At 40.8% G+C, this 26,624-nt stretch overlaps 1 protein-coding gene across 1 annotated transcript; it reads right to left on the bottom strand.

Annotated features, from left to right (window-relative positions):
- Window positions 1-1,134: 1,134 nt before the first annotated feature.
- On the bottom strand, window positions 1,135-23,591 carry LOC136097563 (uncharacterized). Its single transcript, XM_071804123.1, has 2 exons — window positions 23,390-23,591; window positions 1,135-7,832 (listed from the first exon to the last, which is right to left on the bottom strand). The coding sequence occupies exon 2, from the start codon at window positions 7,322-7,324 to the stop codon at window positions 5,036-5,038; it is 2,289 nt and encodes a 762-aa protein (XP_071660224.1). The 5' UTR covers window positions 7,325-7,832; window positions 23,390-23,591; the 3' UTR covers window positions 1,135-5,035.
- Between the last annotated feature and the right edge of the window lie 3,033 nt (window positions 23,592-26,624).

Raw genomic sequence — 26,624 nt, 5'->3', positions numbered from 1 at the left:
TATATTCAGTTCAAAAATTTCTACCTATGTGAATGTATTTGAGGTCCACTCATTATCCTTTGTGGCAATTATAAGTTATACAAAGTATAATCATTAACTCAGAAAACCTCACAGGTTTTGTAGTCCATTACAACTTTCTTGCTGATCTCCATCTGTTCCAAAGATAATGAATACTCTTTTACTTTCAAGCACTCTGTTTTATCAGAACATTTTTTTGCCTTATCAAATTTTATGTTTCTTGAGAGACATGATTTGTTATTGTTTTTTGTTAAGGAAATAGGAGAGGAACTGCTCCTGGTCCAACACTTATCTATTTCTTGTTTTCTTTTACCCAAGTCAAGCAGCTGGGCAATAAACAAATAAACAAAACAAAAACAAACAAACAAACAAATTAGGCTATGTTGGTCCCCTTAATGTCACAACTACTGTGGTGACAGCCTGCTATATAACAGCTTCATTGCCTGCAGTCTTCGATGCAAAACAAAACAGGCTCAGGTGCTCCGATCCAGTTGGATTTACCAGATCAGGAGTAGCATGTCAGTGCAGTTACTGCAATCCTAAAACTGCTGCAATCATCAAGCCCTGCTGGACACATACTGGCAGCCTTCAGATTGCTTCAGAGCTTCATTGTGTTCCTCTTAGCAGGACTACTAGGCCAGGCAGCACAAGAGCACAAGTGGTTCTGTACAAACCAGCTCAGTTCCAGCCCAATAGGTGTTGGGCGAAGCCAGGATCAACAAGCCCAGTCAGATTTACACTGGCTCCATGTAGAACCACAGGGATGTGTCTGCATCACCCTGTCCAGTGCCTGTGAGATGGGACATTGCTTGAAGTTGGCAAGATGCCTGAACCTCCAGCAGGACCAGTACATACTAAAGATGCACCAGTGCTGGCACTCTTCTGCAGTTCTGTACTGTAGAGCACACTTGTCTCATGGGGTTGCCCTTTTGACGGTAGGAAACACGACATGACTGACACAGCACTCCTGCAGAGATATACACAGGTTCTGCACTTTCCATGATGTCCATGCTCAACTATAAGGTATTTTAAGATGTTCTTTGGGAGACAAGCTGAAAAAGGTAAGGAACTTGTGTTGCTTTTTCCATGCGAGCCACAGAACCTGACACACCAATATGATGTTCACAGAGTTCACTTTATTGTTGGACCGGGCTAGCTTTATAGCAAAGCTGCCCTGTCCACGCACCTTACAACAATGTGATTGGTTGTAACTCGTGTCATACAATAACATGATAGGCTGCATGTACTCTCCACGTGCTCTGCATGCATGTGTCCAGCGATTGCTCACTCATTATTACCTTCTAATGGTGCTCCTTTAGTCTCTTTTGTCTCTGGCTTCACCTCTCAGCCAGGCTGGCGACAACCTCATCCCCCTGGGGCGGGGGGGCTCTGCCACTACTTCTCCCCCTCTTTTATTTAATATTAACAATACGCCGTATCATGCTTTAAATACAGTGTGAAATACAGGGTAAGAACATTAAGGCTAATACAATTACAATTAACAAGAACAGACCTGTTTTCAATATTCCTTTTAACCAAACAAGGTATTCACCCCAAAAAACCCAATATCTTCTGTTATTTTCTTGTTCTGCAAATCTTCTATCTTTTTAACTTTTAAGTTCAAACAACACATACAATCAAACTCTTCATAACTGTGAAAATGTCCAATAACAAAAAATTAATTGCTGCTCTGTTTTACAAAGTGGTATTCTCAACATTGGCTACATTCGTTGCTTAAATCGATAACATGTCTGAGGTTAAGGGTTGTCATCACTGCAATTGGTTTCTTCTCTGTTAGCTAGCCAAGGTCTCACCCACTTTGCTGGGATCCATGAATTTTTGTGGTTACCTGTAGAAACACAAGCATATCCCCTTCCCCAGGTTATTAGTGACATAGGACCTTCCCATTGTTGTGTTGTCGGAATAAACACACTAACCTCAGGCACATTTTCGGAAAAATCTTTGACATTTTTGATATGGTGCATAACAACCGGTTCCATTTCAGTTTCACTTTTAGGATTAAGCCAGTTCAGCACATACAATGCCTTCATCAATACCTCTTCTGGGCTCACACCAATTCCCCCTTGTTTTTTTCAAAACAGACAAAAGATTTTTTAATGTACGGTGTGCACGCTCAATAACTGCTTGGCCAGTAGAATTATAAGGGACTCCAAACAGGTGTTGTACCTTCCACTGTATGAGGAAGGTTGCAAGTCTGTCAGAGTGGTATGCAGGACCATTATCTGTTTTGATTTGTGTAGGGACACGCATGACAGCAAAAGCTTGTAGTAAATGACGTTTTACTACCTTTGCATTTGCTGAGGTCAAGGCCGTAGCCCACAGCAGTCCTGAACAGGTATCTATGGAGACATGAATGTACTTTTGTCTGCCAAATGGTACAAATTCAGTAATATCAGTTTGCCATAACTGACCTGGCTGCAAGCCCCGAGGATTTACTCCCTTTTGTTGGAGAGGTACTATGCGGGCACAATCAGGACAAGCTGCAATAATGGCTCGAGCTTGTTCCTTTGTAATTGTAAACTGCTTTCGGAGTGCTGCTGAGGATTGATGAAAGAATTCGTGAGCTTGTCTGGCTTGTTCAAAAGGGGATATATCTGCTACTGCCACAAGTTTGTCTATAATGCTGTTTCCTTCTACTAGACCACCTGGTATGTTAGTATGGCTTTTTATATGCATGATAAATACTGGTGCTGTCCTATAATCTAATACGTTCCACAAATCTAACAATGCTTCAAACAACAAGGAATTGGAAACTCGCTGCAAAAGCACTCTATGTATTCTTTGTACAATTCCCACAACATAAAGAGAATCTGTTACCAGATTAACTGGAGAGTTATGCCATTTTTGCAATGCTGCTGTCACCGCTTGCAATTCTAAAATTTGAACCAATCCTTCAGCTATGACAATCTGTGAATGCCACTGACCATTCTCAAACCATACAAAGCCTCCTTTGCGTGAGCGACTACTCGCATCTGTGAAAATGGTTATGGCATCTAGTGGATGCTCACTAACAATTGACATAGGCTCTAAGGGGAGGTTGGTTTTAAATATAGGATGTGGTGGATAATGATTGTCCACCTGCACCGGAATCCGGGCAAGAGCTGAGGAAAGATCGTCATGTTTGAGAAGGATTTGTTCAAACAAATTGAGAGAAATAGGGATCACAATTTTAGCAACATATAGTCCAGACAATGTCAGAAATCTGCTTAGTCCTTTCACTATAACTTGGGCAATGGCTTCCCACCTCTGAATGATGTTTTTTTGGTTTTGGCTGTTTAAAAATATCCATTCTAATATTACCAACGGATCCTTTTCTTCCGTGCTCCACTGGGCCAAAAGTCCTGCCACCTCCTTATTGGTATTATAGACATAGAGAGTAACAGGCAATTCTGATCTTACCCGCTGAGCAGTATTCTGTGAAATTTTTCTCGCAATCTGCTCAAGCGCTTTTTGTGCTTCTGGTGTGAGGCACCATGGTTCTTGGGGGTCTCATCCCTCGCGGAGGAGACTAAACAGCGGTTGCAAATCTGTATTTGTAATACCCACAACATTTCTTATCCACTGTAAGTCCCCTACTAACTTCATTGCATCGTGAAAGGTTGCTACCTTTGCTTTCACAGTAAGTTTCTGAGGTCTAATCATGGCCTGAGTTAGTTCATATCCTAAATATTTCCATGGCGCGGTTTGCTGTACCTTTTCTGGTGCCACAACCAGATCCCACTGACCTAATTGCTTTGTCAACTGAGTTATTATGTCCTTACTAATTTTCTCTTTATTGCTCAAAAGGATATCATCCATATAATGATAGATGATCATCTGAGGGTATTGTTGCCTGAATGATTTTAAAGCCAAATCTACATACCATTGGCAAATAGTAGGAGAATTTTTCATTCCCTGAGGTAGCACTACCCAACGATATCTTTTCGTGGGAGCTTGATGATTAAGCACTGGAACAGTAAAGGCAAATTTTTCACAATCCTCTTGGTGTAAAGGAATCGTGAATAAACAATCCTTCAGATCAATGACAGTTATATCCCAATCTTTTGGAAGCATGGTTGGGGTAGGAAGACCTGGTTGAAGTGCCCCCATATCTTTCATTACTGCATTAATTGCCCTGAGGTCCTGTAACAACCGCCACTTCCCTGATTTCTTCTGGATAGTAAAAACAGGTGTATTCCACGGGCTGGTGGAAGGGACCAAATGTCCGAGACGGAGTTGCTCTTCAACCAACTCCTCTAAATGTGTGAGCTTTTCTTTTGGTAATGGCCATTGATCCACTCAGACAGGATCATTTGTTTCCCAACTCAGCTTCATACATGGCCGGGTGTCACTCGCTGCAATGGCCATTATTAAAAAGGTGACTGCATAACTATTCCCCACTGAGACATCACATCCCTTCCCAATAATGCAATTGTTGTGTTCAGAACATAAGGTCGTACCCATGCCTCTAAGCCCTCAACCTCCTCCCTTATCTTAACCATATGTGTGCTGATGTGGGTGGGAGTGCCCCCCCCGATCCACACTACCATGGTATTTACTGCTTCTAAAGGCCAACACAAAGGCCAGTCAGTGCAAGGGATAATTGTCACATCTGCGCCTGAATCTAAAAGCATTCTTTTCCTCTTAATCTCACTGCCAGGCCCATATATGGAAACTACCCTAGATGGTTTGTCCAAAGTCAGTTTTTCCGTGAAAGCAACCACAGGGGCTCCGGTAGAACCAAAACCTTTCTAACCTCTTTCTGCATCTAAAGCCTTTGGAACACATGCTTTAAAAGGTACCAATTGTGCTATACGGGTCCCCTGTTTAATAGTCACAGGGGGTGTTAAGACTTGCAACATAATACCTATGGGTCCAACATAATCAGAGTCTATTAATCCTGGCAAAACAAACAACCCCTGTCTTGAAGCAGAAGAACGACCTATTAAAAGTGCACTCAATCCATACCCTAGGGGCCCTGTTACTGTAGATGGAACTACATGTACAGACCGGTCTGTTATTGTGACGTCTGTTCCCACAGCCAGATCGACGCCTGCGCTTCCTGAGGTTGCTGCCCTGAGCTCGGACAACCAACCATGTCTGTTCCCCGTCTCGGCTGGTATTGTGGTGTCATCGCGCCCCAGCCCCTGGCGCTGGCCCTCCCATTTCCCGGCAGCGGTGTCCCATCTTTTTTAAATCTTGATCGACACTCCACTACTCGGTGTCCATACTTATCACACCGACTGCACGTGCCATCGAAGCGCAAATTATTGAGAGGGGCTGGTGACTGACTAGTGCCATTACTAGGTCCCCCTCTCCGAGTGTACTGAGGGCAATTTCTTTTAATACGTCCTGTCTGTCCACAAGTAAAACATGCTAGGCCGCGACAAGAAGGGCTTCGACCTTTCATTGCAGGTTTAAGTGCTGCAGCCAAGGCTGCAGCATGGGCTTGAGCATGTATTTTTGCTTTTTCTACCTCTTGTTGCATAATTGGTACCCGTGTGCAAGCTTCCACCATCTCTGCCAAAGAAGCAGTTTTTCCCAAACCGGCTAATATCTGTTGGCATTGGGTGTTTGCATTCATCATAGCCAAATCTTTCCCCACAGCAGCTTTTGCCTCTGGAGTCAAGTTAGGAGAGGCATCTATAGCTTCTTTCAAACGATCTACAAACTTCATATATGGTTCCCCAGGATCCCACTCTATTGTAGAATAGGGTGCCACAGGGTTACCTCTATTTGGCAATTCTTTCACTGCCACCAGGGCAAGCCCTTGCGTTTGCTGCAAAATCCTTGGATGGAGTGCTGCCTGAGTAGCACCATCTGCATATTGCCCACGACCCAGTAACTGGTCCATGCTAGCTAATCGCAACGGATCATCAGCTGGTAAATGAACATTTTCTAATACTGCCAATTCCACCTTCCCCTGCCACTTGTCCAAGAACAGCAAATACCCCGTTGGAGGAAGCAATAACTCCATCAATGCCCTAATATCTGTTTGAGTTAGTACTTGCCCCTTGAAAAATGAATTGACTAGCTGCATCACATGCTTATTATCCATACCATATTCCATAACTGCACTTTGCAATTGCTTAACCGTTTTCCAATCAAAAGGCGACCACTGCCTTTGTCCTCTATTATCTATGTGCGCTGGCATTGCTGTAATACTACCAGGTAACATGATCCCTTCAATAGCTGCATCTCTGATTACCCCTTGCCAATGTTGCCCTGCATTATAAGAATGATCTCGAGGAATATCTCTACCCTGATGCACAGGGGCAGCACCCAAATTATCATTATTATCACTGCTATACAATTCCCTTGTGTTTCCCTGTGGATCAGTAAGTCGACGCATATTTGCAAACGGATCTGCTAACCCAGTCTCCAGCCCTTTTCCATATTGCTCTCTCAAATATTCATCTGCTTCTCTTACAGACCACATCCCATCTTCAACACATTGTCTAGCCCATTTTTGTATTCGCTCCCTTTTAATACAGAGCTCCTCCGGAGTGAGGTCTAATTCCGCCCCCTCCCTTTCCTGTTTTCCCCGTTTTTCACATTCCCTGCCAATTGCCTCCAGCCCGTCCTTAATTGCATCTGACGCCTTTTTATATGCTATTAACCGTGAAGTTTTACTGTTACCACCATCTAGTCGTTTCATAGCTTCTAGAACTTCTTGCATCTGGCTCTCCTGCCGTCTCAGTAAGTCCTTCAGGCTCTGCACGTGGCTCTCCTCCTGGAAGTCAGGGCGATTCTGCGGTGCTCCGTCCTGGTGTTCCATCGGGTCCTCCGGCAAAGGCACGTCGGCTGGATTAACTTGTCCTGGCTTGTTGAAACTTGCCGGTTGCTGCCATTCGTTGTCGGAGACAGGCAATGGCTCAACAGGTGCAGAGGGTATAATTTGCTCTCCGTCCCAGAACTCCAGATCTGATATGGGACATACCAGCGGTGTTGATTCTTCGGAGTTCTCGGAGGCGGGGCAGCTCGCGGCGGGCGGCTCCGAAGGGATGGCACCCAGCTCCGGCTCCTCTGAGACTTCCTGCATCAGCTGCCTGATCTCCCGCCAGGGTCCGGTGAGATCGCAAGCCTCGCGGCTCCCCTGTGTAACCACTTCCCATAGTTCGGTCCCTATGTCCTCCCACGTACCGGGAGAAAAAAATTCGTCCGTCGAACGAACACAGCCCTTATGCTGGGCGAATAGTAAAAGGCGCTCCACGGTGTCTTTTTCCAAAATTCTTCCTGTTCTTGCAGCCAGCTGCAGAATACTTTTCACTATTATTTTTTCTTCCACGGATGCCATATTTCCCATGCCACCTGCTTCCTCGTACGCCTACTTTCCGCTATGATTGAGCGCCGGGCTGGTGTCACCCCCAGGTGGCATCCTCACGTCTTCACTTCCGACGATCTTGCTTCGATACGAAGTATCACGTCGGGGTCACCAAAGTGGTGCTTTTTCCATGCGGGCCACAGAACCTGACACACCAATACGATGTTCACAGAGTTCGCTTTATTGTCGGACCGGGCTAGCTTTATAGCAAAGCTGCCCTGTCCACGCGCCTTACAACAATGTGATTGGTTGTAACTCGTGTTATACAATAACATGATAGGCTGCATGTACTCTCCACGTGCTCTGCAGGCATGTGTCCTCGATTGCTCACTCATTATTACCTTCTAATGGTGCTCCTTTAGTCTCTTTTGTTTCTGGCTTCACCTCTCAGCCAGGCTGGCGACAACCCCATCGCCCTGGGGCAGGGGGGGCTCTGCCACTACAAACTTGAACAGACCAAAGACAAGAAAATATTCTGTAGGCAAGCTATCTAAAAAAGAAAAAAAAAAAAAAAAAAAGACTACCTCGTTAGTTGTTCTTCCTACTGTTCTTCCTATTTTATGCCAGCCACACATAAACAGACATAGTCAGTTCTCCTCCCACAATTAGTAAAAGGTATGCCTATACCAAAAGCATGTTACAAACCTGAACTGTGAAACACTCCAAAGACAGTACATAGCATTGCTCCTCTCTCACTCCTGCCTAAATTAAGAAGAAATAGCTTGTTCAGTACTGCAAAGAAGATGAGTGGCAGAGAAAGGACTTTTTTTCTGACACTGAATGAAATTCTCCATCCACTGAACCATGCTATATGCGTCAGCTTGTTTTATTTCAGATGCACTTGACCGCTCAACTGTTTCTGGTTTGTCATTTCCTTAGGAAGCAGAGAGAAACAGAACTAAAGGCAAGAAAACAAACAATTGAGTAATAAAGCAGGCAGCAGCGATATAAAAATTGGGGTGAGCAGTGCTATGAGAAGAAGGGTTAAGTAGAGAAAGAAAACAAAAAATTCCTTGTGAATGTAAAGGAACCAGTTTAGCTGTAGCAACTCTGGCTATACATTAGCCACCCCAAAGGTCAGGACTTACGCCATTAGCTTGCTTTCAGATCCTGAAGGAACAATGTATTCCTGAGAGATTCAATAAAAACACATAACTTAATGTCCCAGCATTAATTGTTAACAAAGGCAACCTATATGTGCTGTCCTGATAAAGAGCACCAACATTTTCTACCTTCTCAGTGTTTCTGTGTCAATGCAGAAGGCTGACCAGCAAATGTTCCTGGGCTCCTGGAAGCATTCATTCAAGCATATATAAGTGAATCATTATTGTAAAGGCTCCTACTTTCTCTGTTTGAACAGATGAATTTAGGGATTATCCATGAAGATAACAGGAATACCTGATTGGCTCTAAATTTGCCAAGTACTTTCACCACGGTGGCTGTCTAAATTTATTCCAAGTGTCAGTAGTACCTTAATCCTTCAAGTAGCATCTAATTTAATATCCTGATTCATTATCTGAAAAAAGCAGGGAGAAAGCTGTTTTTGAAGAAACACAGTTCACAGACAGTAGCAATAGATTACAGTCTTGGTAGTTTTCTCATGCTCAGGTCTAATGATTTAATTTTTAAAAATATTAAGGAGGCTTTTAAAATCCAAATAAGTCAAGAATACTGCAGAGGCTCTGAAGATTTTGGTGGCAACTGAACGAAACAAAACAAATAGAAGAAATCAAAAAACACGGAAAAGAAAATTCTATACCCCACGATTTTGCACCAACTCTTTGTTCATGTTAAAAATATTGCCCAAGTGAAACTGAAACACATTGTTTATCTTAATCTACTGGGTCCGTTAGTTCGGGTTCTCTTTAAAGGCTTTGTCTTCACAAGAAGAAAAAAAAAAAAATATTGAAGTATTTTTGTTTTGGTCCAGTTGAAAACATACACACGAATTTCAGTTTTCTATTAAGACTTCTTTTCCTAGATCAACAGACACCAAAGTAAAAAGTTTGAAACAAAGTTAGTAAGTAGAAATTGAAGGACATATCAGCAGAAAAGAGAAAGAAATATACCATTACTAGAATGAATATAATTTCAGATATTTTTAATTGGGTTTCTGTACTTTACTGTAGGCTCATCTTCAAGCTACTTTGCATTGTTGCATTAATTTTCAAGTAAAGATAAAAATGAAGATGTTTAACCACAGTTTTGGAAAGTACGACTATAAATTTTGATTTAATAGGAAGCATTTTTGCAATTGTTACCCCTGTGTTGGGCCAGACACACAAGAGATACAGTTGCACTGTCATTTAAACACACAATACACGTAAGTCTTATCTCGAAATCTACCTGCTTTTCGGTTCATGGTAGCTACTATATCATTCATTTGTCCCAGCAATATCAAGGTGCCTATTATTATTATTGTTGTTATTATTATTATTAATATTATTATATTTTAATATATTCCTCATTATGTGAACCACATTAATACATGAGCAATTTATCATTTCTTTTGTGATACCTAAAATTTCTTTTTTATTATAAATTCAAACCTGAAAACATATTTCAGATATACCATTCTATAGACTCATCCTAATATCAAGAATCAGGAAACCAGTAATTTCTTCCAAAATATGTTCATCAACAGTCAGACAACTTATATCATAGGATTTAATCTAAGATTTTGGATGGTTAAATTTAGCAAGTTCATGAGTAAGATAGAGTTGGAAACCAGAACTGATTCAGCTACAGAATAATTTTTAAATGGAGTACAAGAAGTAATAAACTACTTTTAGGTTTCCATAGGAGATAAGCAATGAACTGACCCATAGAGAGAACAGAAAAGCTGAAAAAAAATATGGAACTTCTGAAATGGAAATAGAATATTTATCTCAACTGGCTCTTCCAGGCATACTTCCCTGCATTTGGAGCAATATTTTGTTATCTCTCTAGCTCCTATGAAAGTGTTTATTTTCTACCATATGGCACTATATAACACAGTGCCTTAGCTCATGAAAACAAGAGTTTCATTTTAGATACTGTGCCAAAGGGTGTAAAGCCTGGACTTCAGAGCAATTAGACACATCACAGGTGACACACTTGGCTCTGAAAAGGCGAAAATTACGTTTGTTCAACACATAAGCACTTTACGCCAACTGTTTCTTTCACAAGCATCTTCTGCCAGAAAGCCTGAAAGGCGTTTTTTGTCCCACTGGGACTGAAGCACAGGAAGATGGAATAAAACAGAAATAAATATTATATTCAAAACTGAGAACCTTGGCTAAACCAGAATGGACACTGCTAGACACAGGTACAGGGTATACCTGAAAGACAAAAAATGGCAGCAGAAAGAGCTTTGCTACCTGGACAGCTTCTTGTGCATTACTGTCAGTCTCATTTGAAAGAAGGCAGTCACAGAAATGAAAGTGTTAAGAAGTTGCAAACAGGTTTGAAGTCTTGAGCTCAAAATCACCCTATGCAGGAACACAGGCCTTTTGACAGCAACCTAGACAGAAAAATCCTCTGGTTTTCCCAACATTTTGACACTGTCAAATAAGAGGCAAATTTCCCATCTTGTGTTTTAGACAAGCAACATGATCATCAGCAGAAACTGGAGAAGTAGAACACAAACCTTGCTCTGCAGGAAGCGGTGGGAGAGCAACCAACATCTTTCCAGAAAGGAGACTTCTCACTCTTGAATTCTCGAGCAACAGGGGTCAGACAGTGCTGCTTAGACAGATTTTCTCACCAATGGAACTCAGACTGCAAATAACAACTCTTTCCTAACCCCTATTTTATCCTCGTATAACTCCAGTCACCTCCATAGTGTGTCCCATTGTTTCATCTGTATGTCTTAAATGTGTTGTGTAATTAGTACAAAAAAAGAGCAAGAAGCCATGAATGCTTCCATTGCCACACTACCACCACATAAAAAGAGGAGGAATTTAAAGCTCTGGTCAATATAGTCCCAGTTAGATCCCCAGCTAGATTTGATGACATTCGAACTGCACAGCTCTGGCCTGGCTGAAGGGATGTCTAGCAGTCCTTGCTCAGCCTTGCCTAGGATAACTGCTAAACTCCGTATTCAATGGAGTTTGCAATGCAGATCTCAGGTTGGACGACAGTATCACCCTTACTGACCCCACAATTTCCTGAGATCTCGCATTAGGATCTGTTACCCCACCATTGACTGCCCCGGGTAGAGACTGTAAAGTTTGTATAATGTGCTGGAAAGAGAGGTCACTGGGATAAGAAAAGACTCATTATGAAGTATTTGTGGTTCTAAAATGTTCAAAGAAGACACAGGAATACAGAAGTTAGGACTGGGATTGCCATCATACATATTAGCAGAAGATGGTATTATCAAATAGCTGGAAAAGAAAGAACCAGAGCAATCCTCAGGCCTCTGAGTAAGGACTTGCAAATAATTAAGTAAACAGTCTGGGGTTTGAGGGGATTTGTTTTGCTTCTGTTTTTTTTTTTTTTTTTTTTTTTAAGACTAGAGATTCAGACTCGCTTCTTTATTTTACCCACAGAGATGATACAGATGCAATGGGAAAACCACTTGCTAGACAACGGAAGCACAGAATGCCTAAACTTATGAGTTTCTTTGATATAACTAGGAACTCACTCACTGAAAACGGATCTGGAAACTTCTTGGTTTTATATTGTACTGAAGACAAACAAACAAGCAAACAATAACACTTCAAGGGAATTAGAATGGCTGCAAGTTTTTTCCCCAACATAAATCTTAATTACTTTTGTTTAACCTCAAAAGTGGTCACAACTTCCCTTATGCAAATAGAAAGGAGCACAAACTACAGAAGGAAACTTCATTAAGGGAAGTGAACAAGGGCTGACCTTGCCCAGGAGGTGGGTGGAGGCTGCAGGCAGCTCTCTGATCCACAGCTCACCAGGTTCCATCCCTGAATTTAAGCAAACACACCAGCTCAAAAATGGCATACACAAGGACAAATCCATTCCTGTCTGATAATTTCCCTACAATTCCAACAAGGAAACGTGATGTGTTTGGATAGATGTGTGCTTAATGTGCAGGGACCCTCCTCAATGTTATACAACTTCAAATCACAGCAAACAAGAGACATCTCTGGAAAATGTTTGAAGATAATTAGTTTCTCATTTTTATTTGCACGAGTGTTCTTTGCAGAGCTTTATGAGCAAGTTACCCTGTGAATGGTGAATATAAAGGGAGACTGCATGGGATTCATGACTATTTACAAGAAGGTTCATAATGGAATTGATCATGTCACCATTGACATTTTTCCTGTCTCTATTAATTTAACACACAGGAAGAAAGTCAAGGACAGGAAATGAAATTAAAAAGAATAGCTGGACTCCTTCCTTCGTTCTAGTTAGACAAGTTGAATAATATGGAGTCATTTACTGTGAAACAGGGCAAGAAGTCAACAAATACTAATGAATCTCCACAGGTCTTACAACATTAAATTTTCTACAGGCTGTATTGGTTTCCCTTCTGAAGATTCATGCTAGCAGTAAAGGCAGAAGGCCTCATATTGAAGCAGCACCGGAGCTTTGAGCCTGCTGTGTTGAAAAACTTCTCAAATTGCTAGGAAGGAGAGCAGCTTTAGTATTTCCCATACAAAATTTAAACCTGTATTTCAAGTGGCATTTTAGTTATGACGGAGCTACTGCACAGATTGAGTGGACAGAGCAAAAATGCTTCAGATCCTTGATTACTTCCTCAGGGGCACATTTTCAGTCTTTGAAAAAAACTGGGTTGATAAATAAGAGTACAACAGTAAACAAACTTTGCAAACACATTGTGTTCACAAACATGTTCAGTCACAAGGATGGGATGTTTCTTATAGGAGCAATAAGCTGTATTAAAATTGAAAGGGGACATTAGAAAACATCCCCTGGTGCTGTGAAGGGCAACTTCTTTATAAATCCTAATCATGTGCTTGGTGACCTAGGAGAGGGGAGTGACCCTAAACCCCCAAATCTGCAGTGAATAGCTGGAGTTGACACTGTACCACACAGCTACAGTATCACCTTTTGGGACAGGATCTTTCAATTCTGCCAGGACAGCCTTCTGTCTCTTAAAATTGCCCCCACCAATTTTGCATCTGAGGAAAACACTGCTCAAAAAACAGCTGCTTGGAAAATAAGGATCTAAGACACTCACTGACCTAAATTTCAGTAGAGGAGATTGTTCAAATCCTCAGCTATGAACCCATGTTCTTCTCCTTCAGCAGGAGCCCTGTCTCCTAAAGAATCTCATCAGGCCTTTGTTCTTACACTGTGCACATTTCACTAGGTTCTCCTTAACACTTGCTAGTCAAAAGCATTTTTCCCTTTGGAAATTTTGGATTGGTGGCCAAGTCTAGCAGGCTTACAACACAACTGGAACAAGTAGTTAAAAAAATATTACGTGAGCAGAACAGCCAGACTTCAAGCATTTGATTTTCATCTTGCTGTCATGAAACTCTGTCATGAAACAAAAGGACTAGCTCTCCTCTCGAGACAGGAGGTAAAAGCAATATTGCTTTTCCTAATGTCTGCTTCAGTCCCTTTGGATGTGCACGACTATCTTCATCCTAAATATTTTGTTTCAAACGGTTTTGGTGACTCAGCTGGGCAATGGGACAGAATCATTGAAGGCAGCTGATTTCTCTAGGGATTTTATTCCTCATAAAGAGATAGAGTGCAGAAATCCCTGAGCTTACGCTGGATGATAATACATGCAGGCCATGCAACTCAACCCCATGGAGGCAGCCAGACACACATCCCAAAAGCAGTATGGCTATGTTTTTAAGGTGATGTGTGTAAACCGATAAGCTCAGCCATCCTCATACTTATTAGGAGCTAATTCAAGGATCTCTGCTGTGCTCCGGCTGAGCTGCAACATTTGCCTGAATAACATTTTTCAGTATGAGGTAGTGGAGAGTTATTATCTTTCTCCATTTCTCCAGGTAGCAAAGGTGTCTCTGCTACCAGGACATCTGTAAGTCTTGAAGGGACATTTCTTCTCAGGCAGAGGATCCAAACACTTTGTTCATCAAAGAGCACATGAGATCATCACCTTCCCATTCGTTTTCAGACTTGAGTTGTCCAAATGTTATTTGGACCACACTTTGGTTAATTTTACTTTAAGAGGGGAAACAGGAAGATGCATTATTTGCATTATTTATGTTAAGCACTCCTTAGCTCCATTTCTGAAACACCAGAGAGGATGAATACTGACCACAACTTCCTAGCAGCTATTTATTCTTTGAGCAGAAAAGGAGCAATCCCTCCAATGGCAGCTGTCAAAGCATTCCCTTGTGATCCAGGATTCCAGGGCTTCAGTTTCAGTGTAGCAGATTATGGCACCCATATGCAAAACTTCAAGTAATTATCAGTGAGATACTGTCTCAGAGGATCTGTTCACGTCATTCAAGACACACATTTAGGATTCCTGTATTTTCCCACTCCTTTTCAACTTCCCTCCTCAAGTTTAAGCTTACTGGCCATCTACTCAAGTTTTTCAGCTCCTCAGCCTGGTTTCAGGGCAGATACAGCATTTTTTACCTCAGAGCACTGAGGGCTGTGTGATTATCTGCTCTCTCCAAAAAGAGGAAACCCAGAAGAGTCTCAAAAATCTTTTGGGAAAAAAAAAAAAAGCAACAAAGAAAAGGAGAAATGGGATATAATCCATAAATCTCAGAGAGAAAAACAGAACCCAAACTCATCTAGGTATTTCCTGAGGCTCTGTCTGAAACACAAAAGAATAAACAGAAAAAAAATGCTGAATAAAAAATCATCCCAAAACATACTGTATTTATTACATTCTGTTTTTCCATATATTAACACCATCATATTAAACTCACGACAAGAAAACTGCATAAACCTGTGGTTTACAGAATTTACCTTGTTTTAATTTTGGCAATAAATTCTAGTACTAATAGTTACTAGGAAAGGTAAAAAAATAAAAGAGACCTATAGCCTGGAAGCTCTTTGAAATTAAAAGGAAGCCTGGTCTTTATTTGGTGGAGAGTGTTAGTGATAGAACACAACATTAATTAACAAGCCTGTTTTGCATCAGACAGCACAATGTTTTTGGTACAAACACAAATTAAAGTATCAGTTTCTAGTGCAGAAATCTATCCTATCAATTTGTCCTCAGAGGTTCTGTTTTCTCACTCCTCAGGGTGTCTGGCTGTTGGAAAAGAAAAAACATTGATTTAAAACTCAATTCTGCAAGACTGTTAATTGTGGGAGAGGATTTTACTCACAAGTCATTCCTGTGAAGCTAATGGAAGTGCTTGTGTGCATAAGAATTAGACCTGGCTGGGAATGCCTCTCCTCTCCTCTCCTCTCCTCTCCTCTCCTCTCCTCTCCTCTCCTCTCCTCTCCTCTCCTCTCCTCTCCTCTCCTCTCCTCTCCTCTCCTCTCCTCTCCTCTCCTCTCCTCTCCTCTCCTCTCCTCTCCTCTCCTCTCCTCTCCTCTCCTCTCCTCTCCTCTCCTCTCCTCTCCTCTCCTCTCCTCTCCTCTCCTCTCCTCTCCTCTCCTCTCCTCTCCTCTCCTCTCCTCTCCTCTCCTCTCCTCTCCTCTCCTCTCCTCTCCTCTCCTCTCCTCTCCTCTCCTCTCCTCTCCTCTCCTCTCCTCTCCTCTCCTCTCCTCTCCTCTCCTCTCCTCTCCTCCCCTCCTCTCCTCCTCTCCTCTCCTCCCCTCCTCTCCTCCCCTCCCCTCCCCTCCCCTCCCCTCCCCTCCCCTCTCCTCTCTTTCTTTACTCCCCTTCCTCCTGGGAACATTTTTTGCATCGATACTAGAATTCTTGAGGAAATACATGAGTTTTTACATAGAACTTTCTGAAAGTCTTTTTACTGGCCAGCTGGAAGAGAGGAAGAACAGGTTCAGAAACATATGCGGTAGTACTTGTCCAAGGCACAACCCCCTCAGGCTCTTGCCTGAAGTGTTCTACCTTTTATAAAACACTCAGTTATTCACAGGGCCAGAGAGGAAGTGATGGAGCAGTCAGCATGCCTGTCTGTGGTATCAGCATCCCACACTGAGGTACCCAGATGATATGTACCTCTACACAGAGGCTTGGGCTCAAAGGACAGCTTTCTTATTGCACTCACGCAGCACACAGTCCAGCAAAGGGCCCTGGGAAAAGTACAATTACATGCCACATAGGTGGATGCAAGATTTGTCATTACAAGAAGTTCTGCTTGCTCTAGAAAAAGAAAAATCCAAAGTTCTGGTGAAAATACCCCATTTCCTCTATGTTAACCTGTTCCTGTTCTGGTCATTCTGTTAAATCAGCACGAGCAATATGCTTTCCCAAACCTTTGTGGCAGGCACCTAATGCAGGTGGTTCTTTGCAATGTCTGAGATTCCTTTTCACTGACAAACCCAGCTCTGCATTTCTTTGTCTCCTGCTCACAAGTTCTCAGTCCTTCCTTGGAAAGATGTTGATATCACATAAACAGACCTTTGTTCTTCACTGTTTGCTGCTAAAGGGGTTGAGATTTAACTTCCCATTTGGAGGTTGCATGACCAACACAGAGGGATGCTGTAGGATTGTAACTAATTCTGAATCAGAGGAAAAATTCAACTTAATACTGTACTACCATGTGCTGTCAAACAACTTTATCTACTCTTATCATGAGAGTGCAACAGAGATCCAAAAGCTTTCTCTGCTGCTCCAACAAGTCCTGTAGCCAGTACTGACCCAGGTCTCTCAGCTGGCAGACTACTGGTGCCAAAGCCGGCTAGATTATAAACAGGAAAGTTCCAATATTGCCCTAAGTGCTAGGTGTTTATATATACAGATACAGACATATATAAACACACAGACATATACACATACGTGTGGAGACTAGTAACATAGCTTTGTTTTCTAATTGGATTACTCACCCACGTCATTTAGTATGGGTGTTTTCTCTTTAATAGGTTAAGCCATAAGAAACATTGAAAGATGAGTGTAGCTACTAAAGTTGAAAGGTCTCTTCATAATCAGAGACTCTTCTACAGACCAAACTCTCTTACAAATACAGATTTTTTGAGATGAAAAATGTTAAGGATTACCCTGCTGTTATTTTTAAGACTCACTTCACAGTTCAATGCTATGTTACAGATGTGTGAGCTACTTCCGAAGCAAAGTGTGCGTCTATAGGCGCAGCAGAGTGTTATACAGCAACACTGAGTCCAATTCAACGTGAAACACAACCTCATTGCAAGGTCTTGCATCTGTGGTAAATATAATCAAATTTCTGACAGGAAGAACAAAGATATGTGACCATCACATACTTGTCCTTACTACAGATGAGTTTTCCTATTAATGGCTGCTATAGAGAAAAACGATTGATCTAATTAAAGCTGAGGACATGGAAGACACGCATTCAAGTCTCCTCATCTGGGACATGGCCATTGGCAAAGTCTGTCTGTGCTTAAAATTTCCATTTCTAGAAAGTGGAAAAGTAGCTTTTTCATATCTTCCAGGGATTTTGTGCAGATAAATACATGGTACTCACAAGTGCCATGTAAGAATGTAAAATAGGATCTGAACAACAGCCTCAAGAAAATGACCATGATACTCATTTTTTTAAAGCAAGGATATTAAGTCAGTCAAGCAGAAGTATACCATCAAACTATTTCTCTTTCCAAGGTTGTAAGATGATTCCCCTGAAGGTGACATGTCAGGAACATATGTATACTCTGGAAGCCACCGATCTCTATTTTCAGTTTGCTAAACATTACTTATAAGAGAATCAAAGCATTTATGCCTCAAACTGTGATATTTTCAACAGCTGCCCAGAGAATCACCTACCTGTCAAATTTTCCCATCATTTTCCCACCAAGAAGAAATAAAGTAAGAGGAAAGGGACTTCCCTTCCTCAATCTTATAGCACAGACATTTAAACCTGAGCCAGTCACCCAAGGCTTTCTTTCAAGTCCATGTTGTAAGTACATTCCTTCTAGCACACAATTCATCTCATCCTAAAGCAGACAACTAAAAATAGGTCAGAACTGCAGATCAGGAGTTTTTTTACTTCTGTCAACTGCAGCAGTAGGCTTGCATGAGAAGCTTATACGAGAAGGTCTATACAGCATCCCACCATGTATCATTTTTTTCCTCATTGTTTTCTGTAGACTGTCTTTATCTCATTTCTCATGTGTGTGTTTAGAAAGTCTTTTAGTATAGTCTAAAATAATGGTTTCCCAAAATGTAAATGTAACACGTTTAGAAAGAATATTACATGCAGATTACACCTTTTCCTTCCTATGAGATGAACATTTGTCATGCGAATTGTACTAAAATTTTCTGAAGCTTGAGTTTTTCATACATAGCTAAGTAAAGAATAGAGAAAGTTTGAAAGCCATGCTAGCCTTTTTCTTCTATCTGAAGTAGCAAATATTCCTTTTTCCACAGAAATGTGATGTTTCCTGTCTAAGATCTGTCAATAACAACTATGAGTAAGTTACATGTTGATATAATAAAATAAATAAAATAAAATAAATAAAATAACACATTAACACTGAGATTTGAGAAAGCAATTTTGCTTTAAACAGACAACAGCTTCCAGAAGTCTTAACAAATTTTACTAATATAACTTCAGTGATCAATAACATGTTTTCAGTAGAGGTATCTTGGGAAGACCTATTTAATGAGCAATCACATTCTCTAGAAATACCCTGTTATTAGTGCTTACTTTATAAACAATTACTTCTCAAATGAAAGACATGAGTAAAATTACTTTTAAACAGTTGCAATTAATACACCAAAGAGGACCTTAAAATGAACTGAAGAGGAAAGATATCATATGCTTTTTTTGTGGCTTTTTCACATAGTGCTAGGGGAAGTAATAAAACAGAATTTTAGTTACCAAGCAGTAGTACAGATCTACTTGGTGTTTTTATGGCCTTTTAAAGGATGAAAAAAAAATCTTCAGTGATATCTTTAATCCGTTTTAGAATAGAACAGGGAAAGGTAAAGAATCTGGGTTTTTTTATCATTTGCTAAAAACCATTTTATTATTTGTTAAATGTCCAACAACTTCTTTTATTAACAAACCTCTTCATATGAAATCTTAAGAAGTTGTGAAGTCCAACAAAAAGCAATGCAACATACTCAAGGTATGAGCTGCACTAAAAATACCATTATTACTTTCTTCTAATTGCCAGGTGGAAACAGCTCAACTTTATTTCAAGGAAAAGCCTGGGCATATCAGGGGAGGGCCTTATATGTTCTTGACACCCTGGGCAGAGAAGACATGGAGCACGTAGGACCCAAGGGAATGCCAGGAAGATGTGCCAGGGAAGGTTTAGGTTGGATATTAGGAAAACTGTCTTCACCCAGAGGGTGGTGGAGCACTGGAACAGCCTGCCCCAAGAGGTGGTCATAGCCCCAAGCCTGACAGTATTCAAGAAACGATTGCACAATGCCCTCAGACACATGGTGTGAATTTGGGATTGTCATATGCAGTGACAGGAGTTGTACTCAATGATCCTTGTGGGTCTCTTCCGACTCAGGACATTCTATGATTCCAGGACCATTTCTGATGCATCCCAGATGTTCTCTGTGCTGCTTCTTGAACTGGGTGCAGGTGTCCAAGCACTGGAAGTGGGGGTTCAAGGGGTGGCTTCTGTGAGAAGAGGCTGGGGTTATCACGTGCTGGATACTGTTGGTTCCAGCCATCTCCAATGGAGCCACTACAAGGCACTGGTATGCTTATCGGCAATGCCAGTGGCTCCTCTGTGGTAACTTATTTAAGACAAAGTAAAAAGTTCTGCATAGCATCTATGAGAGAGGAATGAGAAAAATGTGAGAGAAACAGTCTTGCAGACACCAAGGCCAGGAAAAGAGGGGAGGAGTTGCTCTAGGCATCAAAACAGGGATTCTCCTGCAGCCCCTGGAGGAACCACACCGGACCTGTGATATTCCTGAAGAGACCAGTAGAGATGGACTTTGCCACATCTCCCATGTGAATGTGTAACTGGTTTACACACAGTATTTGATCTTTTCCTCCAGAGACAGCCTGAATGATGTTCAAAGCTGTGCAAATTGAAGTTATCCAAAACTCGGAAGCGGGTTATAAACACAAATGAAGAAGTAGTTAGCTGAAATTAGGCGAGCACAAATCCTTCTTCATTTACTGAGAACTCATTCTTACAAAACATTTTCTTGCAAACCTAAGCAGTAGGCTTAAAGCTAACTCTTAGAACTCTCTATTGCTTGCAGAGCACACAAACGAAAAGCTCAGATACTCTAAATAAAAGTAGGATCCATAGTCCATTTTTCATATTCCTTCCCTTACAGAGTAATACAAAGCCTATCCACACTCCAAAAGTGGTAGCTTGGAGTGATCAAATGCAGCAAACAACCAACAGTCCTAAACCAGCTTCACTAAATCCACACTTCAGCGACCAAAAGCTTGCCCTGAAGTTCAGTCCCCACTAAAACTGTGAAGTAGAGCCCTGTATACTTATCTAGGGAAAACATATTGGTGCACACTCCTATCTCATGCTCTTATGAAAGGAATGCAAATATAGCTGCAATCTTGCCCTAGAGACCCACTAATTTGTATTTTTTTCCTCATAGAATCATTTTGACTTATCAGCATGACTGTAAGTTATCTGAAACATGGTGTGATATAGTGAACTCTTCCTGAAAATCGTTTTTAGGAACTGGTAGATCCCTTGATTTACTTGGTTACTAAGTATCTAGCATGCCAACCACAACCACTGATTTTGAACTAATTTCTTGATCTGGGGTGGAAATATACTTTTCCTCCATTCATTAGAGCAACACAGTTCAGCATACACTTTTCTCCAGGTCACAAATATATTATACTTGGCAAAGCAAAGCTTTTAAACTAATGCTTTATATATGTTAGTATGACTTCAAGGATTTATCTATAAATTGTTAATGTTCATGTTATACTTTAATATCAAATCAGAATATTTTCTGTATAAGAAAGATACAGTTTACATCTCTCTTCATTTGTATTTTACATACAAGACATCACAGACTGACTTCAAAATTTGACTTCAAAAAGAAGAGTTAGTACTACAGTGCATTAGCCATTCCTGTGGCTTTTCCAGCCATGATTAAAATTTTAACACCATTGGATAAATTTGGAAAACATCCCTTAGCTTTCCATCATGTGAGAACCAATGTTACTAGATACTAGAATTTGCATGGAGTGCCCTTCAGACTAAAACCTAAAGGACTTGATTTATAGTTAAGTCTTGTATTTAAGATGTAAAAAATTTAACTTTTAACATGGTCAAGACACAAACATCTCTTTTGTGTTTGTCTCACTTAAAATTAAGATTTAGGAGCCTATTAAAGTAATCAGTGCCCATCGCTGTTTAGTATAGAGGATGAAATGCAAACAGGCACAGAAAACAGTCTTGACTTTTCTTTTCCCCTTTATTTCTACCTGCATGTAGCTGTAGCCTTTAACCTGTTCAAGCTCCATTTCTTTAGAGGATGACATTTGGATTATGCTGGTAATTAGCCTGGGGAGGCAAAGACTAATGACCCCAATTACTTCTGGAGGCACAGCTGGAGAGTCTTAAAAGCTAAAGTTTATCAGTGTGTCTGGGCGGGTGAAGGTTGTTAAAGAACAAACATAACAGATTTCCACCTAAAAAGGGTTGCAGTGTTCTTGCTATGTATTGTAAACTGAAGTTCTTTGGGAAAAAGCATTTTTTTGCCTCCAAAACAAAAGAGGTTTTTAAGTAATTCAAATGTTTGAAATGGGCTGACGACAAGGAGAATTTTTGAGAAACATAAGCACCGTATTAAACATGTCCACATGTATTCAAAAGCACTTTTTCATTTTGTAATTATGTAGCCTTGTAATAGGGTATTGCCACTACTGGTAACAGGTCACATTCTTGTACTGTTTGCAAGGCCTCTGGACTGGCTACACCTGAGCTTTCATTCACTGCCCATACCTTTGTTTTACTCAGTGTAGCTGTGACAGCAGTCTCTCGAGCTGGTGTCTATAGCTTACCTATTTTACTCATGTTTACTCTATGGCTGTATGATACAACTCTAGTTTTGTATAGGTAGCAATAAAAAGCAGTTATAGTTGGCAGATTGAGAGATTTATGATTTGCCCACAATGTCATAGTGCAGAGAAATGCAGCCTTGGTATGACAACAGAGCTCCTGAGAAGTGGATACGCATGAGGTGGCATAGGTGAATTCTGACATGGGATGGTAAGAGATAGGTTCAGCATTTGGTGCAAGAGACCCCACAGATGTGCACAGTTTTCTATAATTGTCGGTTAAAAAACAAACAAGAAAAAAAGCCTGGAGCTGGAGAGAACTGGGCTTTGGGGTAACAAAGAAAAAAGAAATAGCAACTAATATATGCAAAAAGTACCAGATATCGTAAATCTGTATATAACCTGGAGCTGCAGAGCAGTGAAGAAAAAGAACATAGAAGTATTAGCAAACATACAAATGGTGGATCTCAAGTGGACTGTGGAAGAGGAAAACAGCAACATGAACATCATATTCCTCCCAATGAAGGATTCCAGATACTTGTGACGTATGCAATGATGCTGAAAAGCAGCATTGTAGAGAGTGACCTAGGAGTTATGGCGGACAACAGCTTGACCACAAGTCAGCAATGTGCCCTTGTGGCCAAGAAGACCAATGGTACTCTGGGGTGCATTAAGAAGAGTATGACCAGGAGGTAGAGAGAGGTTTTCCTCCCCCTCTACTCTGCCCTGGTAAGGCCACATCTGGAGTACTGCTTCCAGTTCTGGGCTCCCCAGTTTAGGAAGAACAAAGAATTACTGGGGAGAGTCCAGTGGAGGGCTACTAATATGATCAGGGGTCTGGAGCATCTTTCTTATAAGGAGAAATTGAGAGAGCTGGGCCTGTTCAGCCTGGAAAAGAGAAGGCTGAGAGTTATCTCATCAATTTTTATAAAAATCTCAAGGGTGGGTGTCAAGAGTATGGGACCAGACTCCTTTCAGTGGTGCCAAACTATAGAATGAGGGGCAACAGGCACTGACTGAAGGATAAGAGGTTCCATCTGAATATGAGGAGAAACTTTCTTACCTTCAGGGTGCCAGAGCACTGGAACAGGCTGCCCAGAGAGGCTGTGGAGTCTCCTTTGAAGACATTCAAAACGCGTCTGGATGCATTCCTGTGCAATCTGCTCTGGTGAAGCTGCTTTAGTAGGTGGGTTGGACTAGATAATCTCCAGAGATCCCTTCCAAATCTAACTATTCTGTGATTCTGATGTGCTGTAACACCCCTCCACACGTCAAACTCTAAAGTGAAGCCGCTGACCTTCAAACCCAACAGAGTGGAGAAAGGGTAAACATAACCCCAGAAAAAGGGATAAAAATATATGTTGTGACACTTTTTGTATCAGTATTTTAATTAGACTATTCTTTCTTTTTCTGTACAATCAGATATAGGCTAATGATGGTGCTTGAGTTAGATTATTAGGATTCCCATTATACCTACAATAAGTTCTAGGCTTTACAGATAGATAAATACATCTGTATGCATACATATATATGTTTATTTAGATATATATATTTCTCTAGACATATAAGACATGCTTCCCTTTCCCATAAACAAGATTCTGAGCATAACACTTCGTAGTTTATTAAAATACTGTAACTTACTGATAGTTGTTTTCTCCACAGCACACCTCACAATAGTTCAAATCAGCCCATTTTAAACAACTTTACATCTCTATTATTGTTGACTGTTGAACTTCTTACGTTTTTGACCATCCAACATGGATGTCTTGCTCTTCTGACCTCCTGCAAAGACATCCAGCAACACAGATTGCAAGGGCTGTCTAGTAGGAGAGGACTTGCAGCAGCCATTCAAAGCTGCCACTGTCTGCCTCTTGTAACATCATACTTAGAAATATTGGAAGAGTTATAACAAAAGTATTAGCAGAAATAATTAGCAAGCTATTTACTAAAGAGCAAGACAGGATTCCATTTCCTCTGAGAATATGACTATTTAAAAAAATTAAATTAAATAAATAAACAAGCAGCCTGCTTGTTGTATCATAATGAAAATCTAGGTACAATGTTATGTGAGCCTGTGTTGGACTACGGTCTAAACTAAATGCTTAATTTTACACCACATTGTCTGTTCATGTTTTTCTAAGCATATAGGAACTTTCCCCCACAGAATTCAGTCCAGCTTCATGTTTTGCTTCTGTTTCTGCAGGACTTCTGAATGTCCCGTGCAGAGCAAACAGGCACCTATTCCACACTGTCTTGGTACACAGTGAGTACATGTTCTCCTCAGGCACAAGCAAAATCCGTGCTGCACAAGAGATGCTCTTCATTTTGCTCAGAGGAAAGATCTCCTGAAGCCCAGGGCAGTGGGGAGCTGTGTGTTTCCTAAACCCAGCCACAAGGACCAGGTGTGCAGCATGTAACACCATTTTAAACCTCTTCTGGGAAAGCTGCTTTCAGGAAATAGGCTCTTTCACAGTCCCCAGGCTACAGTAGGACACAAATGTAGGGGACTGCACTATCTTCCTAGATGTATTTTTTATTTTGTTGTCAGAAGTATAGTATTCCTTTGAAGCCCTACACTAGTTCCATTGTCTGGAATGAGACCTTTCATGTGTGAGAAGTGTGCGTGGAGTATGCACAAGTATAAGCAACATCAGGAGCTTTGTATTTCAAAGTTAAGACAACTTGAAGATATACCTCAGAATCATTTTTATAAAGTTTCTTCTTCACATTTGGTGAAATGGTAATAATCCATTTCAATCCATTTCAGAATTTCTCTAACTATGAATACACTTTTGTCTCACTGAACTCAAAGTATTTTGGGGCAATAAATGGACCCCATGCATGTGTAGTTTTGTAGTTATGTGTGTGTTCTGTCCGATCAATGCTGCTGATCACAACCACACAGTGATGGCTGAAGTGATAAACCAAATTCACAACATACTGACTCTGAATTAACATCTCCAGGAACAAAAGCACTGCAAGGGAACAAAACAACTGGGCTAAATATTGCAAGATCAACACAAGAAGGGGGAAACATTGTCATACTGAATTTAGTTTTCTCTTCTGCATTGTATTGGATTGAATTCACATGGTCCTCTAAGGATAAAAACTTAGCAAATATTCACATTTATGAACCTGCATATGCAAGAGTAAAAAAGTTGCCTAATGTGTTCCTAGGAATATATGTTCTTCCTAATCTCTCCAATTTTTCCTGCAGCACAGCCCCTAAGCCAGTACTGTAAAAGCTTCATCGTTTCATACCGCTGAACTGCTCATTAGTGCAGGAGTTGATAGTATTGCGTAAGGCAGCACACATACTGTGTCAGAGCAGGAGATAAGAAAGAAAATGGAAGTAGTAATTTTCTTTTGCTTAGGCTTTTTCTCCACTTTGATGTGATTTGTTACAATGCACTTAGTAATTTGATACCTTGCTTTTTTCCCCATCAGTACTTTAAGAGTGCCCCAGGGTGCCTGTCACTCTCTGACATCCGTTACAGTTGAAGGCCATCAGTTGGGTTTGTATGTCAAAAACAAAGTCTCAGTAGGTCCTGCAATTTCTCTGGGCTGTTGCTGTGCAGCAAAGTAGTATCTATTGATCACTGACTGGAACTGTGGTAGGTCAACAATTACTGCTGACGGGAGCTCTCCCATGCCTCAGTGTAGCAGCACGCATTTATGTTGCTCTAAATGAGCAGGTGGAGGGCAGGGTACTTGGGTATATGAGACAAGGAAAGGCTCTACCCCTGAGAAGCACTTTTATAAACAAAGTAACTTTAAAGCACTTAAACATATAAAAAAAGAAAACCACATTAGGTAATGCAGAGTATCCATCTAGCACAGAGAAAAAAAAACTTGCACAAGACTATATTAAACATCTACATTAAAAAGTCAGAGATGATAACAAATTATTCCTAAACTCTCACATTACTCCATCCTACACCTGATGTCTCAAATGCAAACACACATGCAAGGAATTTAAGTAGTACTAATGTATTATGAAGAGTACTAAAATAATTTGTGTTTAGAAGTGAAGCTATTTTAGATACTTTCTTCCCTTCCCTTTTACAACATTATGAGATTTTGCAACCACAATCAATTCAATACTAGACTGTAGTTAAAAATTACCAATTCTAATTGTAGGTGGGAGAATTGTAGATGATTGCATTCCTTTAAACAGTGCTACACAGATTTAGACACTGGGATTTTTTTGAGAGCAAATAGAAAGCATGAAATTCAAGTCAAAATATGGCAATTATGTCAAATAACATGCTATTTTTTATCAGAGGAGGCAATAAATA

Source organism: Patagioenas fasciata, chromosome 2 (genome assembly GCF_037038585.1).
Source record: "Patagioenas fasciata isolate bPatFas1 chromosome 2, bPatFas1.hap1, whole genome shotgun sequence".
NCBI lineage: Eukaryota > Metazoa > Chordata > Aves > Columbiformes > Columbidae > Patagioenas > Patagioenas fasciata.
Note: the sequence above shows the minus strand (reverse complement) of the source record. Positions and strands in the feature narration are given on the sequence as shown.

Bases quoted from the DNA above. Each gene is read 5' to 3' on its own strand.
- LOC136097563 (XM_071804123.1), bottom strand. From the start codon at position 7,324: ATGGGAAATATGGCATCCGTGGAAGAAAAAATAATAGTGAAAAGTATT.